General features: G+C 33.8%; 1 protein-coding gene and 1 long non-coding RNA gene across 7 annotated transcripts; one reads left to right on the top strand and one right to left on the bottom strand.

Annotated features, from left to right (window-relative positions):
* Positions 1 to 25,297, bottom strand: LOC141486222 (uncharacterized). Of its 6 annotated transcripts, none has more exons than XR_012467708.1 (3): positions 25,162 to 25,297; positions 18,751 to 18,895; positions 1 to 365 (listed from the first exon to the last, which is right to left on the bottom strand). XR_012467708.1 is itself a non-coding variant. In XM_074183950.1 (2 exons), exon 1 carries the CDS (start codon positions 13,242 to 13,244, stop codon positions 11,745 to 11,747), a length of 1,500 nt encoding a protein of 499 aa, XP_074040051.1. In that variant the 5' UTR covers positions 13,245 to 13,419; the 3' UTR covers positions 1 to 365; positions 11,259 to 11,744. The 6 variants fall into 6 exon arrangements, 1 of the variants encoding a protein (XP_074040051.1); XR_012467711.1 differs by lacking the exon at positions 25,162 to 25,297 and adding an exon at positions 20,255 to 20,440 and having other exon boundaries at positions 1 to 361; XR_012467707.1 differs by lacking the exon at positions 25,162 to 25,297 and adding an exon at positions 20,255 to 20,415.
* Positions 20,584 to 20,892, top strand: LOC111515658 (uncharacterized). Its single transcript, XR_002723572.2, has 2 exons — positions 20,584 to 20,754; positions 20,814 to 20,892. It is a non-coding gene; the product is annotated as an uncharacterized lncRNA (long non-coding RNA).
* Positions 25,298 to 26,931: the final 1,634 nt, after the last annotated feature.

Genomic DNA, 26,931 nt, shown 5'->3' with positions numbered 1-26,931 from the left:
TGAAAATCAAAACACTTCCCAGCTATATTACCTTTGTAAAAATGTGAACATGAAATATCAAAAATACTTTTGAGAATGAAAACATTTAAAGCTATTCTTAGCCCTGATTGGTCTTTGTTGTTTTTATGGTTATGGTTTTTATGGTGAATTACATAATATCAACTAATGAAACATCATTCAACCAAAATTATTTGATCGTAAATTGAGAAGAGTGCTTGTAAAAATAAATTATAACAGCACCAAAACTATTATTCCACAATATTTAACAAACTTCGTTGTTTTCCTTTACAGTTTTCCAGGTTGATTCTTGCGCTTGAGATGGCTTTGGTAGCGTTTCAACTGTCTTCATCATAGAACAGGACTATCTGGAAAAAAGATAAGACTTAGGACTCACAAACTTTTGTCATCAATACAGTCAATAACCTACATGCTACTATAATTTTCACTATGTTCTATATTTTTCTGTGTAATAAATACATTATTATTAATTATTATTGTGACGCATCATATCTCAAATAACTATGGAATAAATATAGCTTGAAAAACTAAAAAACACGCTTTTAAAAAACATCGAACTGAAAAGTTAAAAATATTTTTTTTAAATAAGCTCAAAACAATAACGATCGGAAAATACTAGTATTATTGTGAAAAAAGCGTGGGCGCTTTGTGCCATATTTTTTGTATATCTAGCGCCCAAGCTTTTTTCATAATAATACTAGTATTTTCGATCGCTATTGTTTTAAGCTTATTTTTTTATAAAAATTGTTTTAACTTTTTAGTTCGATGTTCTTTAAAAGCGTGTTTTTTAGGTTTTTTTAAACTATATTTATTTTTAAATTTCAAGTTCGATGTTTTTTAAAAGCGTATTTTTTAGTTTTTTTTAACTATATTTTTTACTTTTCAGTTTCATATGCTATAAAAGCGTTTTTTTTAGTTTTTCAAACTATATTTATTTTTCAAATCAATCTTTTGATTTGATATGTAATGTCAAGCACCTTAATTCTAATTTTTCGATTTTTTGGAATATTTGAGTAACTGAATTTTTTAAGTGTACATTTTACGAAAACGTTTTCATTGTTGAAATCCATATTCTGGTTTGCTTTCAAATAATCGAATTAGATTTTAAAATGTATCTTTCGTTTTGTTCAAAACTTTTTTCTGTATTAAATCACGGGTAATTGAAAATATTTAAATATCTAAAGATTTCATCTGTAGTACAAAATTTCACTGACACTTATAATTCCTAAAATCCATTTTTTATTTTGACTTTCTTTTGAACAACCTATCAAGGAGGTTACGTACAGCGCCAACTGCTCGCGAATAGATCAAGCAATAATAATGTTGATAATCCTGTCAATATAGATCCCGAGCTTGGGAGTTACAAGCAAACAAACACAGGTGAAGCTAATATAAAGCGTGTAAGAAATAGGTGTACTCAATTGAACAAAAAACTGAATTCCGATATCAATCTTGCTATTTCGAAAATAGTGTATGAATAAGGTTTGTTCAAAAATAATTGACAGTACATATCATTGCAACTGACAGAGTGAAGCCGCAATTAAAGCTACTCATGGAGAAACCAATGCATAGGGTTAATCAAAGCACTTGGGCTGAAGTCAGAAACTGAGGAGTTCATCATGGCCTGCCTGGGTGGTGTCTTCAAGTGCCGAATTTATTGAAACTATCCAGTCCCCACCATCAGGCTCATACAAGGTAATACGCCTGATGAAGTCCTTCTCGAGCATCAGAGCAATACAACACATATTGAAGATGGCTGGTCTGATTATTGGAATCGACGGTGGAATAAGGCCCTCCCTACTCTCGAATCTCAAAATCATACCGGCTTGCTTCATTAAGGCAGAAGTTTCAACCGGACAAATGCAGAAGGGTATCATTTTTGGCTCATTGCACTTACTCAGGGCACATGATTCTCGAGCCGAATGATCACTTCCTACGATGTAGTCGTTGGTTGATAAGGCTGGTATGCCCTCCTGAATGTTTCGGGACTTGGGGGTTTAGGGCCTGACCATTGCAAAGTTACGTAAAAAAATCAATTCTCATTAGCCTTTTGATGTCGTACAATGATGAAGGTTAGTCAAATCAAAAAGAATGTATAACTTATACGAGTTATAAAAAGTACAGAATACTCACAAAATACCAGTCAGATACAAATAAAAAACAATAGTTAGATACAAATAAACTACAATCAAATACAATGATTACAAAAAACATTAAACATTAAATTTGAGGAATTAAAAAATATGACCCCGTATTCATAACTATCCGGTTACTGCTTCAATAAATTCTTCTAGCGAGTAGAATGTTTTTCCGAAAAGCATACTTCGGGGTATTAAATCCCTTTAGAGAAGAGGGTATACGAAAAAAAATCCCTTTAGAGAAGAGGGTATATGAAAAGAAACCAACATACTGAAGGGACTTTTTATAACCAATGTACCTACTTTACTTCAGACGGCTATTATCAGCACCTCTTGTAGAGTATGATATCACTTTATAGGCATAATTAACGAAACCGTCAGAATTCCTTCAGTTTTAAATATAAGGCGGCAGTTTTATTTATAATTTGAGCCAAGATTCGTCTGATAATCCGTTTTCGCACAACATTTGAACTTGCTATTGATCTTATGCGAGTATCGATCAGAAAAAGGTAAAGATCGTGTTGCGAAACGTTAATTATGTCCGAGTAAATATTCTCCAATGTAAACAAAAGGTATTTCTGCACCCCCCCCCCCCCGAAACAAGATGAGAAACTGACTACTGACTTGATGAATAATTAAAACAAATGGCCATATTTTATGATTACATTCATTCGTATACATGCAATATCATTGACTTTAGGTCGACAATGGCCACTATCTTGCACTGATGAGTGGCTAATGAGCCCGAAACCGGTCGGCAAGTGTCCCCGTTCCAAAATTGAAGGTCAACTCTTTCAGTTGTATTGCCAATTGCATATGCAGGACATTTTCTGTGAAGATTCCTGCACTGACGCCTGTCGGATATAATCCAACGCCCTTCGTGGTATTAGCCAGGGAAGTCGTTGTTTTATGATAGGCGTCAGTCCATTCAACATACTGTGTAGGTATATTCGAGACTGGCTTGAACGTTCAAAGTTCATTTCTTTAGATTTGTTCACATTTTTTTGTTGAGTTTTGAGAATATGGTAGAAATGTAGCTGCAGGGGGTCTACAAGAACCGGCAAAATTTTGAAAGTGGTCTATAATAAAAAAAGTTTGACATAAAGAGATAACGTTTGTTATACAGTCAAAATATATTCAAAATTAAATAAACCATCATCATTTTACGAACTTTCTTGTCTCATTTTTCAATTTCTTCTGGAGATGCCCAACTTGGTTGGTGAAACATGAGTTGAGAAGAGTGTTGAGTATTAGTGTTTGAGGGCATGCTTGTTTTGGATTCAACCTACGTCAGTTGATCCAGTATTACCTTTCATTTATAAATGATGAATCAAAATCACCATTGGACAGGGCACACTCTCAAATGGCGGTATATCAAATTTCATAAAAAAAATTCAGTATTAATAATTCTGTGGTGGAATTGACATTCACATTGTATCATGATAGAATATTAACTGCACACCTCTTAAATGGTTTTTAAATCTTGATGAGTTGGCCTTGAAACACCGTGCGGATATGCAAGATCACGCTCTTTTCATTTGGTATTTTGAACAAAAGACTGTTGATTATTATTGCGGCTGTCAAAAACTGTATTCAAACAGTAACGTCAGATTATGCCCGATTAATAAAAAAAATGTTTTGTAAAGCGGTAAGGATTAGTGATTTATCATGGTTTATCAACTAAGTGTGCCAGATAATGATATTTCGGCAAAAGAAGCTGCCAGACAATTGCATAACAGACATCCTGATAAACTTCCGTATAAATTATGTTTTAACGAAACAGGTTGTATTTCGAAATATACGCTTAAAAACAGAAACAATTCACATCTTGAGAATAGAAATGGTGTGCGAATATTGCAATATTTTCGTAATAATCCTCACTCAAGCTACCGAATGACTAGTTTGAACTTAAATATCCGTAGAGAAAATATCAGGAGATGCCTTGTAAAAAATAAAATTAAACCGTTTATGCCAAAATTTTTAGATGGTTAGAATTCTGTTTGTGGGCTAAAGGAGAATATTCGAATGATATAAACTTCTTCAAAATGGAGTAGTTTCATCCCAAAATTTAAAGTACTGGTCTGTAGATATTCCTAATTTGGTTATAAACGCAAAAAAGGCAATATTCCCATAAAATAAATGTGATGAAATTATCGGTCCGTTTTTCTTCAAATTATATTTTTAGACATTTTGAGAGATGAGTTTCAGGAAGCAATATATAACTTACCAGTGCAGGATCGTCTGAATTTGGAGTTTCAAAAAAAATGGGTCTTCTGTACATAATGCAGTTATTGTAAGAGAATGGCTGAACGATAATTATGGAAATGGATAGATAAGTTGAATTAGTCCTTACATTGACTGACCGCCAAAATCACGGGACCCGACACCGCTAGACTATTTCTTTGGAGTACAGTAAAGCAAAAAATTCACATGTCCAGACCACAGTCAGTAGAAGAACTACGCATCAGAATATCTGCAGCTTGTGCAGAAATTACAACAGAACAACTTATGAAAGTTATATTGAATATTAGAAGGTGTTACAAGTGCATTGCAATGAATGGCGGATTGGTTGAAACAACAAAAATTTGATGAACGTTCATTCATGTTTCTGTCTACAATAATTTGTTGAATATTGTTTTTTTACTTTTCAGTCCATCATATACTTGAATTAATTCATGATAAAAATTTCTTTAATTCGACCACATAATTATTAATATTGAATATATTTTTATGAAATTTGGTATATCACCATTTGAAAGGGGACCCAGTTCAATGGTGGTTTTGAATTTTTACTAAAAAATCGCAACTATGATTTCTTGTATATAAAATAAAGAAAATGATATTTGGTCCCAAAGTACAGCTTTTTGAGCTCTACAATTCAAAATAAATTCTTTGAAATCGGAAAAAAGATGCAAATTTTAGAAAGGTGTGCCGCTTTCAAGTGGGTAGCACTGTAGAGGAGAGAATAATTTCAGCAGGCTCCTGCTGCTGAATGAACGAGAAACATCCGCGACACTAACCACTGTGAGGTATCTTTAATAAATGTATGTCGGATATAATTCATTATCCACCGTGGTATTAACCGGGAAAGTAGTTGTTTTCCAGCCGGTATTTACCAGAACCTTCGGTGTAGCGGTGTAGCTTCAAAATATGTATTTTATTATACATACATATTTCTTCTTGATTCAGTCTTCAGACACACTCCTATATACTTATCTAGTGATGTGGACGGTTCATTTCACATTTTACAAATTGGAGTTAATTAGCAAATGCGCGAGAGAACATGCATATTATAAATATATGCATATCAATCGGTCAAACAAGCTTTCATTTCGCTTTCATTTCCTTATACTTATTACACGCATGGCACCATCAGAATAACATGTATAATTGTAGAATATACAATAAATAAAATAGTTGAAGAAAAAATCAGAAGGAGAATTGTGGTGTATTACATATATTTATCTATTTGGGACACTCGTTATATCATTCATTTGCAAAGTTAAAGTTTTCAAAGATATGTCAATTAAAAAGAACACGAAAAAAATATCTCATATTCATTTAGAAAGTGTTATTAATACGTAAATCAGATCAAATACCACTCATTCACAACAAGTATAAAATTCGTTAATATTACAATAAGTACATCTCACTTTAAATAAAAGAATAAAAATTAATGTATAAGTTATTCAACTGCCACATCGGACTGAAAAAATCATCGATTGAATAAAAAGTAGATTCAAATAATAATAATTTCACGTTATTTTTGAAGAAATTCAAGTTTTTATTTCTATATAAAGATGATGTATGTATATCCAACTAAATACAAGCTTGTTAAAATCATACATGTCTTCAAAAAAGGTAATAAAATGAACACTCAGAATTACAGACCTATATCGCTCATACCAGTTCTATCCAAGATATTCGAATTCCGATATTTGAGGGAACCAGCCTGTTGATAAATGAACAATTCAGCTTTAGAATTGGCAAATCAACCGCATTAGCAATCAATGATCTATGTGAAACTATAATAGCAGGCTTTGAAAGTGGTAAAATTGTGGGATCTACGTTCTGTGACCTGTCAAAGGCCCTTGACTGTGTATCACATGAAATCTTACTGAAAAAACTTGAATTCTATGGCCTCAATGGAATCAATTTGAAAATGATTTCAAGTTACCTGGAAGATAGAAGACAAGTAACATCTTGCGGTGGCACTCTCTCAGAAGAAAGAATCAACAGGCACGGTGTACCCCAAGGCTCAATTCTAGGTCTACTATTGTTCCTAATTTACATAAATGACGATACGACTTTTACAAATTCTGAGAGAAACTTTGAATATTTAAAGGATAGTATGGCCATTACAATGTCCAAAGCATCAGACTGGTTCACTTCAGAACGGCTGCTGGTAGCAAAACTGAATCAATGATTTTCTCCACCTATCACCTATATATATATATATATATATATATATATATATATATATATATATATATATATATATATAGAGAGAGAGAGAGAGAGAGAGAGAGAGATTTTATCGAGTGGGTATGATATAAAAATCAAAAATTAAACAATTAGTGGACACAACACTCCAAAAGTGGGGCAAACCGCGGACACGTGTTTCTGGCTATTGGCCTCATCAGTGCGGTGCAGCCAAGTGTAAAGATGGGCAACACTTGTTTGCCGAAAGCAGAAAACCACACATATGCACGGAGTCAACAACAGGAGCCAACCGCACATTTGTGTCACGCAGGTAGCTATAGCTGCCTACGTGGTCATGATAGATGTAGCCTGGGAATTCTAGGTCTTCTTACTGGAACCACAAATGTGCGGTTGGCTCCTGTTGTTGACTCCGTGCATATGTGTTGTTTCCTGCTTACGGCAAACAAGTGTTGCCCATCTTTACACTTGGCTGCACCGCGCTGATGATATATATATATATATATATATATATATATATATATATATATATATATATATATATATATATATATATATACATATATATATTTCAATATATATATGTATATATACAAAAAGGAATTGAAGCTTTATATCTTCTATTCATTATCTGCGAGCGCTTTCGACAGTTGGTAGAACTGTCATCTTCTAGGCACCCTCAAACTCAAAGTTTGAGGGTGCCTAGAAGATGATATTGAAATACTCAAAATAAAGGAAAATTAGTTGCATCAATCAAAAAAAAAATATATATGTATATTTAAAAATCCAGAATCACTAAAGTTTTTGGGAGTATACCTGGACCCCACACTGAAATTTGACTGTCATGTAAAGTAAAGTTAATGAAAGCATTTACCTTCTAAGAAATCTAAGATCAGTAGTGGAACAGAAAGTTTGTGTGATGACTTTCCAAACTCTCATTCAATCAGTTTGTACATACGCGATAATAGTATGGGGACACTCCCCACATGCACAAAAATTTATTGATCTCAAAATCATGACCATTGTCATATGCGTGAAAATATTGGTCAATACAAAACTCAAAGCAATGTACATAATCACTACACAAGGAAACAAGGAAAAGTGACAATATAAGAATGAGTAATCTTAGAATATATAAATCAAGGAATGCTTCACTTTATTATGCTCCAGAATTCTACAACAAACTACCATGCCAGATCAGGGATCTTGAAATAAACTGAAGATTGTAAGAATATTTAACAAACAAAGCCTTCTGTAGCTACAATGAAATCCTTAACAGTAGATTTGAAATGAAATGTAATCTTTAGAATATTGTATTTATTGTATTTGTCTCTGAGAAAATGAATTGAAAATTGTAAATTGTTGATATTGTGAAACCTATGTCCCTACTTCGATATATTTTATATACTACTTAATTTATAAGTTATAGTTCTGTATCTGTGCTGTATTGACCTGTGTAAACACTTAATGTTTATTTTAACACCAACAGAATATTCTATTGTATTATATTCTATTCTACTCAAAGAGTAAATGCACCTCTTTAAAGAGTATGAAAGGATTCTATCAGAACCACAGCAAACACTATCCTTCAGGTTTGAGATTTTATCAAACATTTCGCTCACTGATACTTTACACTTTTTGACATTAACAGTACTATCATACCTTACATCTGAAATATGATTAACTGATTCAACATATACCAACATGGAAATTTTGGATTTGGTTTGAGAATTTTAGTAGGAATGTAGGTGTGCGTAAGAGCAAATAGTATATCGTAGGTACAGTTGGGCAATGTCATTCATATCCAAGTAATTATCCCATTCAATCATGTATAAGAGAAAATAAATTGAATCATACTCTCCTTTTTTGAAGTCAAAAACAACTTCTTCAGTATGTTGTCAAGATGACATGTAGTATATCGAATAAACAGGAAGTATCGTATGTGCTATTATGATGTAACAGATCAATAGCTGGGAGCACCGTAACTGATTCAAGATTGGAAAAAATTAGATCAAGTAGAATATGACGACTACTGCGAACACCGCTGTGTTTAAACAGGTTTAAGAAACTGAATCTCTCACGTTAAGTAAAAGCCGGTGAACTTATAGGACACTGAACAGTAACTCCAAGATTACCACTGGACCACACAGCCTGAGGTGGGTTATAGGTTATCACTCGATCTATTGTAGTGAAAGATAGAGTTACCTTGAATTGATATCACCAGACAACAAAATTTCCGATAATATTTTCACATCGTAACTACTTTGAAGTTTTGAAGACTAGACTTCAAATCTCCCACATTTTGGTAGCAGCAGGAGAGAAAGGACTTATGCTTCACATTCATATTATTGTCATAAGTTAGGTTTTTAACAATTTCAGCATCATGATTTACATCACAGTTATGAGATCCACTGTAGATTGTGGTATCAGCCTTTTTCCTATCACAGTTGAGGGTAGATTTACTTGAAGTTTTTTTACTTAGATTTATCTCAGAGTTGATGTTTCGTATTAGATGGGGATTTGATGTAGAAGATCCTGTTGTGTTACTGGCATCCTCTTCCTGGCAAAAAAAGGTACCAATGCTCCATTTGGCAACATTTCTCGTCTCCATTCCTTATTCAAATGCTCACAATTGATTGCAACTTTTGCAGATGCATATATGTCGGCTCTTTTAAAAGGATGGGCCTCACATTCAGCACCTGGAAGATTTGTTTGTAAAAAGTTTCTTAGTTTATCAAATTTTGGAACTGTTCCCACCACACATTCTTGTTCAGTTCGGCCTACCAGGTATTTGCGTTTTCTTCTTTGTTGGACTTGGTGCCAGCCTTCACTGTCTCCAAGTTCTTTATCTATTTACTTTTTGAAGACTCATCATGGTCGTGGTAGACTTTGCTTTTAAGATGTCAGAACTAACTTGTTTTGATGTAATTTGATGTTGTCTTTTGATTTATATAGTTCATGTAGTTCACGGATAATGAAATCTTTATGTGATATTGTAATTCTTTTTTAAATTGATTTCTTTCCATATTATAAACTTCGTTAGAGCAAATTGAATTCAAATTAACATCACTCTCCATCGAGATTAGTTGTTCAAATTGGTTTGAGTTACTGTTTATATAATTTTCACTCAATTGGCAGCAGATCATACAGTCTTCACAAAAAATTACATTTTTCAATATTTCAGCACAGATTGGATTAGCTACCGCCTCACATCTAGTACATTTAATATACCTTAGGGCAGTTTTAACGCCTTAAAATGTGTTAATCTTTTCGCAAATAATTTTTCTACTACCTATTCTGACGAAAAGGTTTCTCAAATTCCGCAATACAAATGCACAGAGAGTTTACAGGTTTCCAACTACTATATTGAAAACGCAGAAATAATCAATCGACTCATGATAACCCCAGAAAAACTCTCAGCTGGTCCCAAGGAATTCCTTTGCAATTTTTAAAAAACTGCATATTCACTCTAGCAAAACCCTTACAAACATTATTTAATCTTTCTTTATCTATGGGAATCTTCCCTGAATTCTGGAAGGAAAGTTTTCTAACTCCAATCCACAAATCTGGTGATAGAGAAAATATCAAAAACTACCGTCCAGTGAGCAAGCAATCTGAAATTCCAAAGTTGCTGGATTGTTTGATACCTAAAAAACTGGCTTTCGATACAAAAAACATAATGAATGAACACCAACATGGCTTTATATCTGGTAGATCCACCACTACGAATTTATTGCTTTATCAACATTTTCTTTTGAATAACCTAGAGGACAAACACCAAATTGACTCTATTTATACTGATTTCTCTAAAGCCTTTGACACGGTAAATCATGATCCTATCATGACTAAGCTCCTAGCATTAGGCATCAATAGTAACATGTCAAAATGGATAAAGAGTTATTTGGATAATAAAATTCATATGTTAAATATGCTGGTTCCATATCATCACAAATTCCTGGCGTCCCTCAAGGATCGCATATAGGCCCAATACTCAAATACTCTTCATTCTTTTTGTAAACGATGTGTCAGATGTCATACACCACAGCTATTATTCAATGTTTGCAGTGTTGCAATCTATGATTGAGAAAGTACAAAACATATTTCTGAGATCATGTGCATTAAAGCTCGGATATCTGAGGTCCGACTATGAGTACTCAAGACATTCTGCTTCTTCTGAATTTATCTACTTTGGAGCACCGCCGAGCTGAAATTGATCTAAGACTTCTTCAAAAAGTTATAAATGGTGATATGAACTGTCCATTTGTAACACAAATGATTAACTTCAATGTAAATTCAAAAAGAACCAGAGTGTCAGAGTTGTTTAAAGTTCCTTACCATTCTACTAGCTATGGCTTAAATGAAACCATCACTAGAATGGTTAGGTTAGCAAATAAGAATAGCAGCTATATTGGTTTGACTCATCCTTGTACTCTTTTAAAAATCAGGTTAAATGTATTGATTTACTATGAAGAAACTGCTGATTATTATTATTAATAATTACTTAATTGACATTTGTTTTTTGATATTCTATATTATTGTTCATTTGTTTATTTTTTCAATCCCACTATCTATATGTTCATTGTCGCGTCTTCGAATACTTAAAAAATAATAAAAATGAAAACAAGAGTGGACTGTATGAATTGTGGCATAAAGCGAACTCACCGAATTAATAGCACAAATCCCTGCTTCTGAAAGGGCCCTTTCTTGGAGTGTTCTTTCTTCAGCTTCATTGGATTGTACAACAAAACGGGAAGTTAAAATGAGTTACCAAACAGTCGAAGATGACACAGAGTCTAGAGCACACACGGCGAAATAAGTAATTAGCAAAAATAATAGCGATTCACGTAGCGTACTTAGCATGAGATCGTAGGTAGGTCTCTATTCATCTATGGTTTAGATAGATAAGCATACTTCAATTGAGTTTTGAGCATGCGCCCTTAGAAGTCGCTCCATGCCAACAATAATAATAGTAATAAAAACAGAAAATTACAAATAAAGACGCAACATTACCGGCCCCCAAAATGCATATGATTAAATATGCATTTTCCAATTCGAAACAAAATTATAATTTTCTAAAATAAAAAAAAAGCAATATTAATGTCAAAAAAACTAAATATATTCAAGTTGAAAGAAAAGAATGAATTTCAATCAATTTGTCTCCTCAATTGGTAGAGGACACAATTTGACCAAAGGTCGTGTTAATGTACCATTTTTTGTTTTAACCACAGCAACACGGGAAATTCCGTCACTACCCGGTTTCAAAGTAGTGATTCGACCTAAAGTCCACTGGAGTGGGGGCGTAACATCTTTTATCAAAACTAATGTACCCGGTGCAACCGGAGTCATCGGTTTAATCCACTTGCTACGTTGATGTAATGTATGCAAATACTCAATTTTCCATCGACGCCAGAAATCTTGATGGATTCGTTGGAGTAATTGCCACCGCGATAAACGGTTCAAAGGAGTTGACGTGAGATCGGAGTCAGGAACGGCAGACAGGGGTTCTAAAGTTAAAAAATGGCCGGGAGTTAGAACTGAAATATCATTAGGATCTGAACTTAAAGGTGTTAATGGACGAGAGTTCAATAATGATTCAATTTGAACCAGCACCGTATAAAGTTCTTCATATGTCAGAACCTGTTCTCCGATTGTTTTATTCAAATGACTCTTTACTGATTTGATTCCCGCCTCCCAAATACCTTCGAAGTGCGGTGCTGAAGGGGGGTTGAAGTGAAATTCAATATTCTCAGAGGACGCGGCCTCTTGTAAAAGTTTAAGTTGACTACAAGCTCCAATGAAATTTGTTCCGCAATCACTGCTTATCGAAGAACATCGTCCTCGACGAGCTACAAAACGGCGAAGAGCTGCTAAAAATGCGTCACTCGAAAGATCTAAAGCGAGTTCGATGTGAATCGCCTTTGTAGCGAGACATACAAATAGACATATGTATGCCTTGATAGTTTTTGATCCCCTACGTTTATTCATAGTGATAAAAAGTGGACCACCATAATCCACACCAACGTTAGAAAAGGGCTTAATTTGTGAAATGCGTGGTAGAGGAAGATTCCCCATGGGAGGTTGTAATGATACAGGGTGCGTCTTCCAACATGCCATGCATCGAGACAAAATTTTGCGAATTACGCGTTTTGATGCCAAAATCCAATATTGTTGAGATAGTAAGAACTGTACAGTTCGTATACCTGCATGGAAATACTTTTTATGAAAATGTTCAATAATTAAATAAGTGAAATCTGAGTTACTAGGTAAAAGGAGCGGATGTTTCTTATCGTAAGATAGGTTAGAATTTGTTAATCTACCTCCCACTCTGAGAAGTCCCTCATTGTCTATAAATATATTCAATTTTTTGAGCGGCTTCGAAAAATTATGCGATTCAATTTCTTTTGAGAATGCTAGTTGTTGAGTATGTTTAACAAGAAGTTTCGTTGCGTGTTGAAGCTCTTTAGAGGAAAGAAAAACAGACAATTTGCTTCTCGGATTTTTCGAATTGAAAATGAATCGTTGGCAATATGCTAAAATTCGTTGTAATTTTCCGAATGATGATATATCTTTTAATATTTCGCTCAAATAGTGTGATCGATTTACTAATAACAAACCAAGTTTGCGTTCCTCTTCATGCGTGGTATACATTTTCAAATCTGACTTGTGCCACTTATTCTGAAAATTTTGCAAAAAAGTGGGTCCTTGAAACCATAGACGATGATTTAGCAACTCAGATGGAAGAAGGCCACGAGATGCTATATCAGCAGGATTCTCGTTCGAATCAACATGATGCCATAATTCAGGCGACACTTTATCCTGAATATATCTGACTCTATTACTCACAAAAGTTTTCCATCTGTGTGGAGAAGCTTTAATCCATGCAAGAGTAATTTCCGAATCTGTCCATGCCCAAATAGAACTGAATTTAAGTTTACCTTGATATACACTAAGGACAAATGACATTAAAGAAGAGAGGAGTACAGCAGCACACAACTCCAGACATGGAATAGATATGCGCTTGAGCGGGGCAATTTTAGATTTTGCACAGACAAAATATAGCTTCGATTTCTGATTTTGTATTTCACGAAAATAAATGGCAGCAGCATAACCTTTTTCGGAAGCGTCACAAAAACCATGTAGTTCACATTCTAAATGAATATTGTGTAATAATCTGCGGGGTAATTGAATTCCTGACAGTGAATTCAATTCTTCTTTATAGCGTGACCAATATTGAATAATTCGTTCATTGGGAGTTTCGTCCCAGTCCAAACCTGAAACCCATAACTGTTGAATAAGATATTTTGTTGAAAACGTTATAGGGGCAAGAATTCCCAATGGATCGAATACACGAGCAAGTTCGGACAGTAAATTTCGCTTCGTGCAAGGTCTATTCAATACTTCAACTGAAAATGAAAAGTTATCTTCAGAACAATTCCTAAAATTTTATGGAGGTTTTCTTGGCATTGATCAAAAGAAATTGGAGATGTGTCTAAATATGATTTGGGTAAATGAGACAGTAGGGAGGGCTCATTGCTCGACCACTTACGTAGATCGAAGCCTCCTTTCTTCAATAGAGTTATCAACTCTTTTTGAAGACGTAAAGCACCTTCAAACGTTGCATGACCTGTTACGATGTCATCAATATAACAATCGGACAACAAAGAAGCAGATGCGAGCGGAAAATTGGCACCATCTTCAGCCACCAATTGCTGAATAGTCTTCAGTGACAGATATGGCGAGGCTGAAATTCCATAAGTGAGGGTGCGCAGTCTATAATCTTGAAAAGGTTCAGATGGCGAGAAACGCCATATAATGCGTTGATAATCTTGATGATCGGGAGTGATTAAAATCATCCTGTACATTTTTTGCACGTCTGCACATAGGGTATATTTATGTATGCGAAAATTTAACAGGATCGTGACAATATCACGTTGTAATTTGGGACCAGTTAATAAATAATCATTGAGTGATAATTCATTTGGATCACGGGCAGACGCATTGAACACTACTCTCAACTTTGTTGTTGAACTTTGAGGTTTAATTACGCAATGGTGCGGTATATAATAACTTTTCATTGGTACTTTGCTTTCCGAAATTAATTCCATGTGATTAAGGTCTAAGTATTCTCGCATAAATGAACAATAATCTTTATATATATGTGGTTGTTTTTGTAAACGTTTTTCAAGGGCTAAAAAACTCCTGATTGCAAGACATCTACTTCGGGAAAATACAGGGGGTGAGTCTCGAAAAGGTAATGAAACAATGAAGCGCCCAGACTGATCCCTTGTAGTTGACATTTTATATAAATCTTCAGCCATCTTATCTTCTAGTGATAAACAGGTTACATCAGGAACAGATTCAAGCTCCCAAAATTTTTAAATAGTGTTTTCTAGAGATGTACAATTGATCTTACAAAAAAATAAATTTAATGAAGGCGAAGCGTCACAGTTGAATTGACCCATTACAACATAACCAAATACTGTTTCCAAAGCGTACGGTTCCCCATTTCCACCCTTCAAATGATTTCCTAACAAAATTTTTGGAAATATATCTGCGCCTAAAAGGAGATCAATTTGACCTGGACAGTTAAAGTTAGGATCTGCCAACTCAATATTGGAGATATGTGGCCATTTTTGAATAGAAATATTGGTAGAGGGAAGTTTTTCACATATTTTTGGTAAAATAACAGCATCAGTTGTAAATACAGGTGAAGTTTTTCTATATGGTTTGATACACAATGTTACCCCACCTGAACTAGTAACAGTTTTAGTTTCACCTAATCCTTGCACAGCCAAAGACAAATGATATTTTGGCAAGCCTAAATTGTTGAAAGCTTTTTGAGTAATGAATGTACTTTGACTGCCTGGGTCTAATAAAGCACGAAAATTGTGATAATTTCCTCGATTACTCAAAATTTCAACGCGTGTTGTTGCTAACATTACCATCGAATTGCGTTTCGTAAATCCACACCCACAGTTGACAGTAGCAACTTCTTGAGCAGCAGGCGTGTTGCCAACAGTAGAATTAGATGTAGATGTTTGGGTTTGAGGCGTTGATGAAGTTGATTTTTCCATCAAACATAACAAGGAATGATGTCTTTTATTACACCACCGACAACAGACATTTGACTTGCAGGTCCGAATATCATGCATATTGCTCAAACAATTAAAACATCGATGTAACGATTTACAAAGATTATAGCGATCTGTAACAGTTTTCTGAAGAAAGTTAGGGCAGGTATATAGTAAATGTTTGCTCTGGCAAAGTGGACACTGATTATTTGAAATGCGTTTTTCAGTTTTAGCAAAAAATGAAGCATTTTTTGAAAAATTACCTTTACCTTTAGAGCGGAAATTCATACTTGACTTATTACTGGTATCTGAACTTTTATTTGATTTTGAAGTGAATGAAAAAGCTGAAGCTTCAATGGCGGTACATTGTTTATCCAAAAAACTATATAAATCCATGTATTTTGGAATAGAGGTAGAACAATGAATTCGCTCGAAATCTCTCATCATTTCTGGATTGATACGCTTAATCAACATTTGAACCAAAATAAAACTCCACTCATCAATAGGAAGACCCATCTTCCTCAACTCGGATAAATTTTCTGAAAAAACATCCAACAGATGTCGAAACGAAATTGGATTTTCACAATCAACTTCTGGACAATTTTCTAATTCATTCCAGTGAGCCGTTGCTCTGAATCTTTCATTAGTATATTTCTTCACAAGACTTGCATATGCAGTTGCATAACTGGGTCCTTCTAAAGGATGCATCTTTACTAATGCTAAAGGAGGTCCGTCTAAACACGATACTAAATAATTGATTTTTTCAGAATCATTCAGTGATCCGTTATTATGAACCGTATTGTTGAAAAGATCAATAAACAATGGAAATTCCTTGTAATCACCAGAAAATGTCCTAAGTTCCATTTTAGGTAACCTTATGCGCGAATTATCGGAAATTGAATTCGTATTTTCAACAGTCTGATTCAATTGTAAACTATTTTCAAATAGATCTGCGTATATTGTGCGAATATCATAATATGATTCTAAAAATGTTTCCTTTGAAGTATTTTCCTGATCCAGCTCAAAGTTTGGATCACTAGATAAACTAACCAAAATATTATTATGGTGTTTCATGAATTCATCTCTGAGAGTTTCTATCTCAGCATATCTAATTTTGAACAAAGTATGTTGAGATTTATTAGTTTTTGCCAAATTTGCGATTCCCTGCAAGGAATAAATTTCGTTAAGTGCGCTAGTCCGCCAAGCCTTGTACCTTTTCAATTTATCTGCCATTATTGAAGTCTAAGCCAGTACAAATTGTAAACAATCTGAGCGAATGCGATAAGATGAAGAGAAAAACAAATGTTTTTTTTATAGATTCACTGTTCGTGATAAAGAAACAACTGACACCTGATGTGTTTGTATACTGCGATATCCCCACTACGATCTCTCAACTCTCCTTTGCGCCTGACTAAATGAATGGAATGGAACTATGAGCGTTATCAAAACAAAAAATTGTATTGATAAAAAAAAATATATTTTCAAACCAATCCGGCTCGAAGGACCAATGTCGCGTCTTCGAATACTTAAAAAATAATAAAAATGAAAACAAGAGTGGACTGTATGAATTGTGGCATAAAGCGAACTCACCGAATTAATAGCACAAATCCCTGCTTCTGAAAGGGCCCTTTCTTGGAGTGTTCTTTCTTCAGCTTCATTGGATTGTACAACAAAACGGGAAGTTAAAATGAGTTACCAAACAGTCGAAGATGACACAGAGTCTAGAGCACACACGGCGAAATAAGTAATTAGCAAAAATAATAGCGATTCACGTAGCGTACTTAGCATGAGATCGTAGGTAGGTCTCTATTCATCTATGGTTTAGATAGATAAGCATACTTCAATTGAGTTTTGAGCATGCGCCCTTAGAAGTCGCTCCATGCCAACAATAATAATAGTAATAAAAACAGAAAATTACAAATAAAGACGCAACAGTCAAGTCAGTAAATAAATGAATGAATAAATATTTACACAGCACATTTAACATAACCTTCCCACACGAAGCCATCTTATAATGAATGACATATCAGATTGGGAATTCCGTATCTGAGAAACAATGTTCAGACTGAACAGTAAAATATACTAACTGAAATGCCTACAAAGAGTTCTCAACTTGTCCATATTATTTTTTTTATTGTGTTGGCGTCACGGAGAGTAGCAGAGCACATCACCCAGCAGGCTGATCAAATTAGAACCCCAAAACCAAACTCAAGTCTGATGAAAAAATTTTGTGATCCACAATGCTTTGAAAATATTCAATAAATTGCTGTCTTGTAAGAGTAGGTAAAAGTTTTCAGAAAAAAAATCAAAAATCACCTTTTTGACAAGGTTTACAATATCTTAACAAAATACTACGATGACTGTCCATATCTTTGACCACACCAATTTTATTTATACTTATTCATAATGTTTCCTCTTCATATATTCAGTCAATCGAAGAAACGACTTCTTTGCCAATTATATATTCAAATAATTTCAACTGAATTGATAATTGCATTGTCAAAATGCATCTCTTTAGAGATTTTTATATCAAACATTTTTAGCTCTTGACTCCATTTGAATATAAGAGAAGATATTCTAAAAAAATTCAATAATCAATTCAATAATCTATATTCTACATTTTATATTTCAATAGATAGGTTGAGAACAGAAAGTTTTTCAAATCTATAATAAAAAAAATCCTATCCCCGAAACCTAACCTGCATGGACACGACCATCAAATATTTGCCAAAAGAATGACTTATAATCGATGGACATTTCATATTACTAATATGTATGTTTCGTCCCACATGAAAATTATTATTTATCAGCTTTTCTATATTTTTCTGATTGATTTCGCCTTTACTTGATGAAGATCCATAGTAATTTCATAAACTACACCTCACGGTTTGATCTCCACAAACTTTATTTGAAAAATATATCACGACAGTAGCTTTATCAAAAATAATTTGAATCACTATTAGCGAAACATGTCGTGGTATATTTTCCAAATAAAGTTTGTGGAGATCAAATCGTGAGGTGTAGTTTATGAAAAAAGCTTTCTATACTCGTAAATAAGTTATGATGTCATCACTGCCACTCACCTTCATTTATCCGTCTTATGTGTCTGGCCTTATGTTGAAATATGACTGTGGAAATTCAGCCTTTCATCATATCACTTTAACCACACATCATTGATATGTCCAGTAAATAACTCCAACGAGACACTCCAAATACAGATGAAACCACCTAGAAAAAAAATTCATATTCAATATCAGCAAGTATCGATAACTGAAGCGAATATCTTAATGTTTTTGAGGTTTTTAACCTACCACAATCCGAAAAAAAAAAAAATATATATATATATATATATATATATATATATATAAACAGAGTATCTGTTCTAGTGTAATAAAGGGCAAACTGAAGAGTTTACTCCGAACAGGTACTGTCTATAACTAACATCTGAAGAGTCTAATTAGTCAGTAACTTATATTCATAAAGTATGCCTATCAAATATGATGAATGAATGAAAAAAACTATTCAATTAGCTTTCCTTACAAATGGTTGACGTGTCGAAGAGTACCATTTTCGTTCTCAAAACTCAAAAGCTTCCCTTCTTGACAGATTTTGAAAGGAAACTACATATTTCCAATCAAGCTGATTTCTACAAACAATTGTTGGTCTTATGAAAGGTGTTACTCCATTATTACTCATACTAATTACTACCTTCCCGATTTTCCATTAAACTTTCAATTTCTCGAAATTCTGCAACAGAAGATCCAAGATAGATGACTACTCGAAGAAAATATCTCAAGGAGTGGGTAGATTAAGACTCAAACAATATGATGAGTGATTTTAGGGAGTTGTATAATTTCCAACGATAAAAAAAAACTACACTTCGGATATGTTTCGGTGTGAAAATAGGACAACCAACTAAATCGAGCTCTAGCTCTCTATTTCAACTTTTTCAAACAAATAGCCAGGGATAACCGATATCATTTATATCCAGTAAGGAGTCTCCTTAAGGTATCGATACCAAAATTTCACTAAAGTAAGTATATAATAGGTCAAGATATTTGTGGTAGAAAAAAACCTGATTTAGTTTTAGCCAGAGAAACAGTATGAATAATGATGCAGGTTACTTGTGATAGTTACTGTGTTTTCCACCCTGGGTACAGCTTCATAGGAGAATATTGTCTTGTCGAGAGTGACAGCATAGCAGGGTAGGCCTAGGCGTTCGAACGAAGCATCAAAAGTACTCGTTACGTAATCACTTCAACTAAATGTCCAAATTGGGGGAGTGATTGCGCTACTGGATGAACTTATTTCCCAAGCAATGATCCAGGCTTGGGTGATGAATACTATCCTGGGCTATCTTCAACTAGATATTCGACATTTATATTCAATGGTATGTAAAACCAAGCTGAACTGAACCGTTACGTAAAGGCAAATTGATGTAAAGTAGAGTAGTCGATAGGCCCACGTAACGTAAAATAACAAGTAGAAAAAGAGAAAAAAAGGCCCTAAAAAGAACTTATTCATGAAGAGTTTGACCGGGTTCACATAAATTTGAATGTAATACATGCAAAGGCTGATAAAACCTACCTGGATAATGGGTGGCCTTGAGCAGTAATTATTCAATTCAGCAAACTTGTGTAATTCGGGAACAAATCTTCTTGAAATAGTCAGAGGACCTGCCTTTGACTACCTTTTCCGCAAAACTACAAGAGTTTCAAAGAAAAATCCGCAAACAAGCGACACACGTCTTTCCAATCTTTCTAGAACACCGAAAAAACCACATTCTGCTCAACTCTCCTTTTTTTCATATTTAACAAAAAAAACCCGCTTGTTTTCAATTTTTTTAATTAGTGTCGTTCTTTATATTTTAGGTTGGGAACCCTGATATTTAGAATGAAGTGACCGGGTAGTTCTAATGAATCTTCTGATGACAAGCAGAAGTGAGGTTATGTTATTTTGTTATGAATTCCCAAAATGATGAAAACGATTAGTAAACGGTCATTATTTTAGCTATCTACTCAAAAGCAGATCAACATACCTGACGATGAACCCTACCCGTACTATCGACCTCGCTGGACTCGTCTTTGGTAAGTATTTAACTAAAAATTGTTATAACATTCGTAGGTAATAGATCTTTCTGTTTTAGGCATGGAAATATCAGCTTATCCTTGTTCTTAATGTACATATTTTATAAAAAGAAGTTGAATAAATATAAAAAAACTGTATCCTTTTTCTTATTTTTACTGCTATAACCTCTGGAACTAACATAACCCGTAACAAAGGAAAGCAACTACTTTCGGAAACGTCAGCCATTTGTACAATATATTCACAATTCATAAATTCAAGTTATCGACTAACTAGATTCTTCAGAGGTTTATATTAAACAGTAACTTTTCAGGATGAACTTTTAAGTTTCAATAGTGTAACGAAGAAGTCTAAAATGAGCCTGAAACTATGAATATATTTCTATATCACTCATGGTTGTGAAATATTTTTGAAAAATTATTTCTGCTTCTACCACGTGTATCTGAGATAATCATCTAAATATTTGATTCAAAAGAGCAGCAAAAATGAGCTTATTAAATTATTGCAAGTTAAAATTTTCCAAAAAGAGAAGGATTTTGATTTGTTACTGTCAGATAAATGGTAAAGCTAACAGAACCACTGATTATGACAATACCTAATTCTGTGTTTGTGTTCTGCTAGTTTAACGTTAAACTGGCTGAACCCACAATATCTACATCAAACGAAAAGCAACAAATTCTGGAATAGAGGACAAAATGAGCATAATAATATAAAAATTCAAAGAAGTTGTGCAGGCTTAACAGGGGTCCATAGTGTCACTGAAATTCTCTTAGTTTTCCCTGAACACCGAATAGTTTTTGCAGTAAATTTCTACCCATCCAATGGTATCTCCACTTTCTTGAAAGTAGGAGCAAATAAAATCACAAACCCTCCCTATAATCATTCTTTTGATGTGATTGAAATAATAATTACTGAAGTTCCACATTTTAGAAACCCAAAAATCATTCATGCATTTAGTTACAGAAATATGTCACATCATTCTTGAACATATTCAGTGGCATCACTTGAAAAATTTTAGAAAGTTCTATTTCCACATACCTCTCCGGTTGATACTGATACTACAAAATATTGTCAAGAGTTAAATATTTCAGAGAAGCTGTTGAGAAAGTTTCATTTTGTGAAATTTTTTGAAAACCAAAAGAAATAGACTGCACCAATACACCAGAAGTCGTACGTGGTTAACGAAAAAACAGACAGGAAACATGAATTCTCAGGGCTCAAAAGTAAAAAATTGGAAAAAGTGCCTGGAAATATTAGTTGTGTGTAATTAATAGGCTGCCAAAAATAGAATCACGTTTGGGTGAAACCAAAAAGCATATGGATATTACAAACTGTAACTTCAATCAGATGTCTGACATTGTTAGATTAGAACAGTTACTACATTTATCTTGACAACTTTGAACTCCTTGAAAATAAAATTTAAAAATCCATCTATTTTCCTTTGAAATTCTAATTGAAAGACAAGATTAGTCAATAGAAAGAGGGTCATGTTTTCAATCCTCTTTTTGAGCAGATCAAACCTGATGATATAAATATAGTCATTTATTCAGAAATAATATACTTTGAAAAAGATCATATGAAAACTAGACATAATTTCCTTTCCATTAGAGTTAATGTACAAGAATATAATTTCTGACTTGGCAATGTCCACAATGGTGTGGCCTAGCAATAGTTCAGGACTTTTATCTGAAATTCATAAATGTATCTACTAAAAGTAGAACAAGTCCATCATTATTTATAATTGCCATAACAAAAATTAGAAACTATTTTAAAATCAAACAAGACATCAACTCATATAACCAGTGTGAAGGTGGCCATGTGTTTTCATCCATGTGTTTGGTGAAAGAGAGGCGAGCGCGCTATTCCGCCATAGGTCTTTTCACCGCAATTATTCATATGGCTAGCCATGTAAATTTTTACATTGATAGACTCATTGCTGGAAACGAACTGATGTGATAGAAAATTATTCTGATGATGATGAAAATCTTTTTTTTTTTATGAAATTAACCGCATTTTATTGAAATTGTGTTTCTGCAAGGAGTTATGATTTTTTTAATGAAAATTGAATTAAGGGTAGAGGGTGTATTTTCGTGAGACAAAATCAGCGACCCCTCTGGGGTTAACAAGCTTGCGAAATTCGATAGTTTCATGAAAAAATACTCCCAGCAATGTGTTTTTGCAAGGACTTATGATTTTTTTTTAATGAAAAGTGAATTAAGGGTAGTTGAGGGTGTTATTCTTTCGCAAGACCAAATCAGCGACCCTTCTGGGGTTAATAAGCATGCCAAATTCGATGGTTTCATGAAAAAATATTCCCAGCAATGTGTTTCTGCAAGGAGTTATGATTTTTTTCTAATGAAAATTGAATTGATGGTAGAAGGGGGTGTATTTTCGTGAGACAAAATCAGCGACCCTTCTGGGGTTAATAAGCATGCCAAATTGGATGGTTTCATGGAAAAATACTCCCAGCAATGTGTTTTTGCAAGGACTTATGATTTTTCTAATGAAAATTGAATTAAGGGTAGTCGGGGGTGTTCTTTTGCGAGACTATATCAGCGGTCCTTCTGGAGTTAACATGCTCGCTGAATTCGATGGTTTCATGGAAAAATATTCCCAGCAATGTGTTTCTGCAAGGACTTATGATTTTTTCTAATGAAAATTGAATTAAGGGTAGAAGGGGGTGTATTTTCGTGAGACAAAATCAGTGACACCCCTGGGGTTAACAAGCTTGCAAAATTCGATGGTTTCATGAAAAAAATACTCCCAGCAATGTGTTTTTGCAAGGACTTATGATTTTTTCTAAGGAAAATTGAATTAAGGGTAGAAGGGGGTGTATTTTCGTGAGACAAAATCAGCGACCCTTCTGGGGTTAATAAGCATGCCAAATTGGATGGTTTCATGAAAAAAATTTCCCAGCAATGTGTTTCTGCAAGGAGTTATGATTTTTTTAATGAAAAGTGAATTAAGGGTAGTTGGGGGTGTTCTTTCGCGAGACCAAATCAGCGATCCTTCTGGGGTTAATAAGCATGCCAAATTCGATGGTTTCATGAAAAAATATTCCCATAAATGTGTTTCTGCAAGGAATTATGATTTTTTTTTTATGAAAATTGAATTGAGGGTAGAAGGGGGTGTATTTTCGTGAGACAGAATCAGCGACATTTCTGGAGTTAATAAGCATGCCAAATTGGATGATTTGATGGAAATTTTTTTCCAGCAATGTGTTTCTGCAAGGAGTTATGATTTTTGCTAATGAAAATTGAATTAAGGTAAGAAGGGGGTGTATTTTCGTGAGACAAAATCAGTGACCCTTCTGGGATTAATAAGCATGCCAAATTCGATAGTTTCATGGAAAAATATTCCCAGCAATGTATTTCTGCAAGGAGTTATGATTTTTTTAATGAAAATTGAATTAAGGGTAGAAGGGGGTGTATTTTCGTGAGACAAAATCAGTGACACCCCTGGGGTTAACAAGCTTGCGAAATTCGATGGTTTCATGAAAAAAATACTCCCAGCAATGTGTTTTTGCAAGGACTTATGATTTTTTCTAAGGAAAATTGAATTAAGGGTAGAAGGGGGTGTATTTTCGCGAGACTAAATCAGCGACCCTTCTGGGGTTAACAAGCTTGCGAAATTCGAAGGTTTCATGAAAAAATACTCTCAGCAATGTGTTTTTGCAAGGACTTATGATTTATTCTTAATGAAAAGTGAATTAAGGGTAGTTGGGGGGTGTTCTTTCGCGAGACTAAATCAGCGATCCTTCTGGGGTTAATAAGCATGCCAAATTCGATGGTTTCATGAAAAAAAAATTCCCAGCAATGTGTTTCTGCAAAGAGTTATGATTTTTTCTAATGAAAATTGAATAAAGGGTAGTGGGGGGTGTATTCAATTAATTGACAGAAAAAATATTCCTAGCAACGAATTTCCTTTTGGAATTATTTTTCTGCTTCTATTATTATCACTTGTTTGTTCAATTTCAATAAAATGCGGTTCATTTCATAAAAAAAAGGATTTTCATCATCATTAGAATCATTTCCAATCACATCAGTTCGTTTCCAGCAATGAGTCTATCAATGTAAAAATTTACATGGCTAGCCATGTGAATAATTGCGGTGAAGCGACCTATGGCGGAATAGCGCGCTCGCCTCTCTTTCACCAAACACATGGATGAAAACACATGGCCACCTTCACACTGGTACTTATATATAGGTATTTCTCACAAAATTCCTGAAAGTCTAGTTTTACATCGACATATTACCTAGCATTCATCAAAATTTCAATCATGAACTTATGGTATCAAACCTATTAGAAACTATTTAGGTCGTCCTAGTTATTGACAAAAATGAATTTAAAAAAAAAAAGAGAAAACAAGAATTGAAAAAATTAGAATTTGCAAACGGTTGTCTACTTACTTTCAAAAATCAAAAAATCAAAATTATGCCCATAATGCCCGGATATAGTGTCAGAATAATTATTCAATAATAATTATTCAAAATAAATTATTCTAAAACAAGGAATTCAGACCTATGCTCAACTAATGACAACTGACAAAATTGGCAACCGACAACACATGACACAGTGCGGTGTTATCAGAAGGAAAATATTCGAACCTCATTGAACCACAAAACTGTAAATATTGCCTTACAATATTGGATGCGCAGTAGATCAGCCGGCGTAATGGGGCGAGAGCTCATTAACATCGAGGAACTCGTATAGTGAACTTCGTGGTAGTACACTAAGTGGAGAAATTATTCTGTGAGGTGTACTGGAAGTTATTTGTTGTCTCTGAAAATGCCTTTGAACTGTACACTGACAATAAGGTTCTTAGTGGACAAAGCGGAAAAATTGTGAAAAACGTTTTGAGACTTTTGCAAGCGAAAAATCAAAATCAGAGTTAAAAAAATAGAAAATGGCGAGAAAAATAAATTTTCAACTCTGAATAAAATGAAATAATATATCAATAATTTAAAATTATGAAGGATGATGCTGATTTGTCAATTTTACATATTATTTTCACCTGCACAAAAGAAAGAATTGGGGTTCACCTGCACAAAAGGAAATAATTGGGGTTCCCGTTCCCTATTGGTATATTTGTCTAGTTGTTAATACGCGCCGTATTTATTTAAGCCTAAATTATTCTCCCGATTGAACTTCTTGATGAAAGTTACTAATGGAGAGTTACTATCTCTATCACATCTCAGATGCACATCTACATTTGCCAAGCTGTAATAAAAATTAAGGAAATAAAATACAGGTTTGGTGTAGTTTGTTTTCAGGTGTCCATATTACTGAACCTACTTCTATTATCAGTCTAGACAAGACTTCATGAAAATAGTAAATACCTGCATTTCAGTGGATACCTTTCATACTCACTTTCATTTGCGATTTTGATAAGGGTTTTGAATGAATGAATTTTGAAATATTGTTTTTGGTATGGAACGTATGTATTTTATCCTTTCATTATTGATAACCATTCAATCAGTTAAAGTGTATGCAAATCCACCATTTTTGAAATTATGATCAGCAAATAACTAAAGTATTGGAGTAATATTATTATACAGGACAGAAAAATGTTTAAAATCGTAGAAAAGTACGCATTTTGATCGATTGACAGGCATAAGTATAATAAAAGATAATAATGATGATAACAATAATAATAATAATGATAATATTCGCTAAAATAAAATCAGTACTGAAAAACCCATTGCGTCTCCTTCTCATTAAAACTCCCTCCGTATCTTTTGTAATTACTATATATTCAATTATTCATTATAGTTGATATTTTTAGCTATTCATTTTAATTTTATTCAATCTTTCAGAAATTTCAAATCAAATTAGAATCATATTAGACAATGGAAGTTCGAACTAATAAAATTCAGGAATACAGTGCCCAGCGAAAAATGTCAATAACTTTTCATCTAGAGTAGGAGACATAATTTTAACAGGTATGCAACGCTAACTCATTGCAATACAATCAGAGATGACGATGGACATTGAAAAAGGATTTCAAAAAAATCTCAGTTCAGCTAACTCCGGAAGCACATTAAATAGAAAGACACGCCTGAAGAAGCTATGGCATAACGAAACACGTGTTGCGTTTTTGTAAAACTATTTTGTGAAAATCTCAGAATAAAGTGTTTCTTGATTTGAATAGAATTGTTAATAATAAATATAGTACTGAA

Source organism: Leptinotarsa decemlineata, unplaced genomic scaffold (assembly GCF_025532065.1).
Source record: "Leptinotarsa decemlineata unplaced genomic scaffold, Ldec_3_MD MMD2_tig00026347_RagTag_RagTag, whole genome shotgun sequence".
NCBI classification, from domain to species: domain Eukaryota; kingdom Metazoa; phylum Arthropoda; class Insecta; order Coleoptera; family Chrysomelidae; genus Leptinotarsa; species Leptinotarsa decemlineata.
Note: the sequence above shows the minus strand (reverse complement) of the source record. Positions and strands in the feature narration are given on the sequence as shown.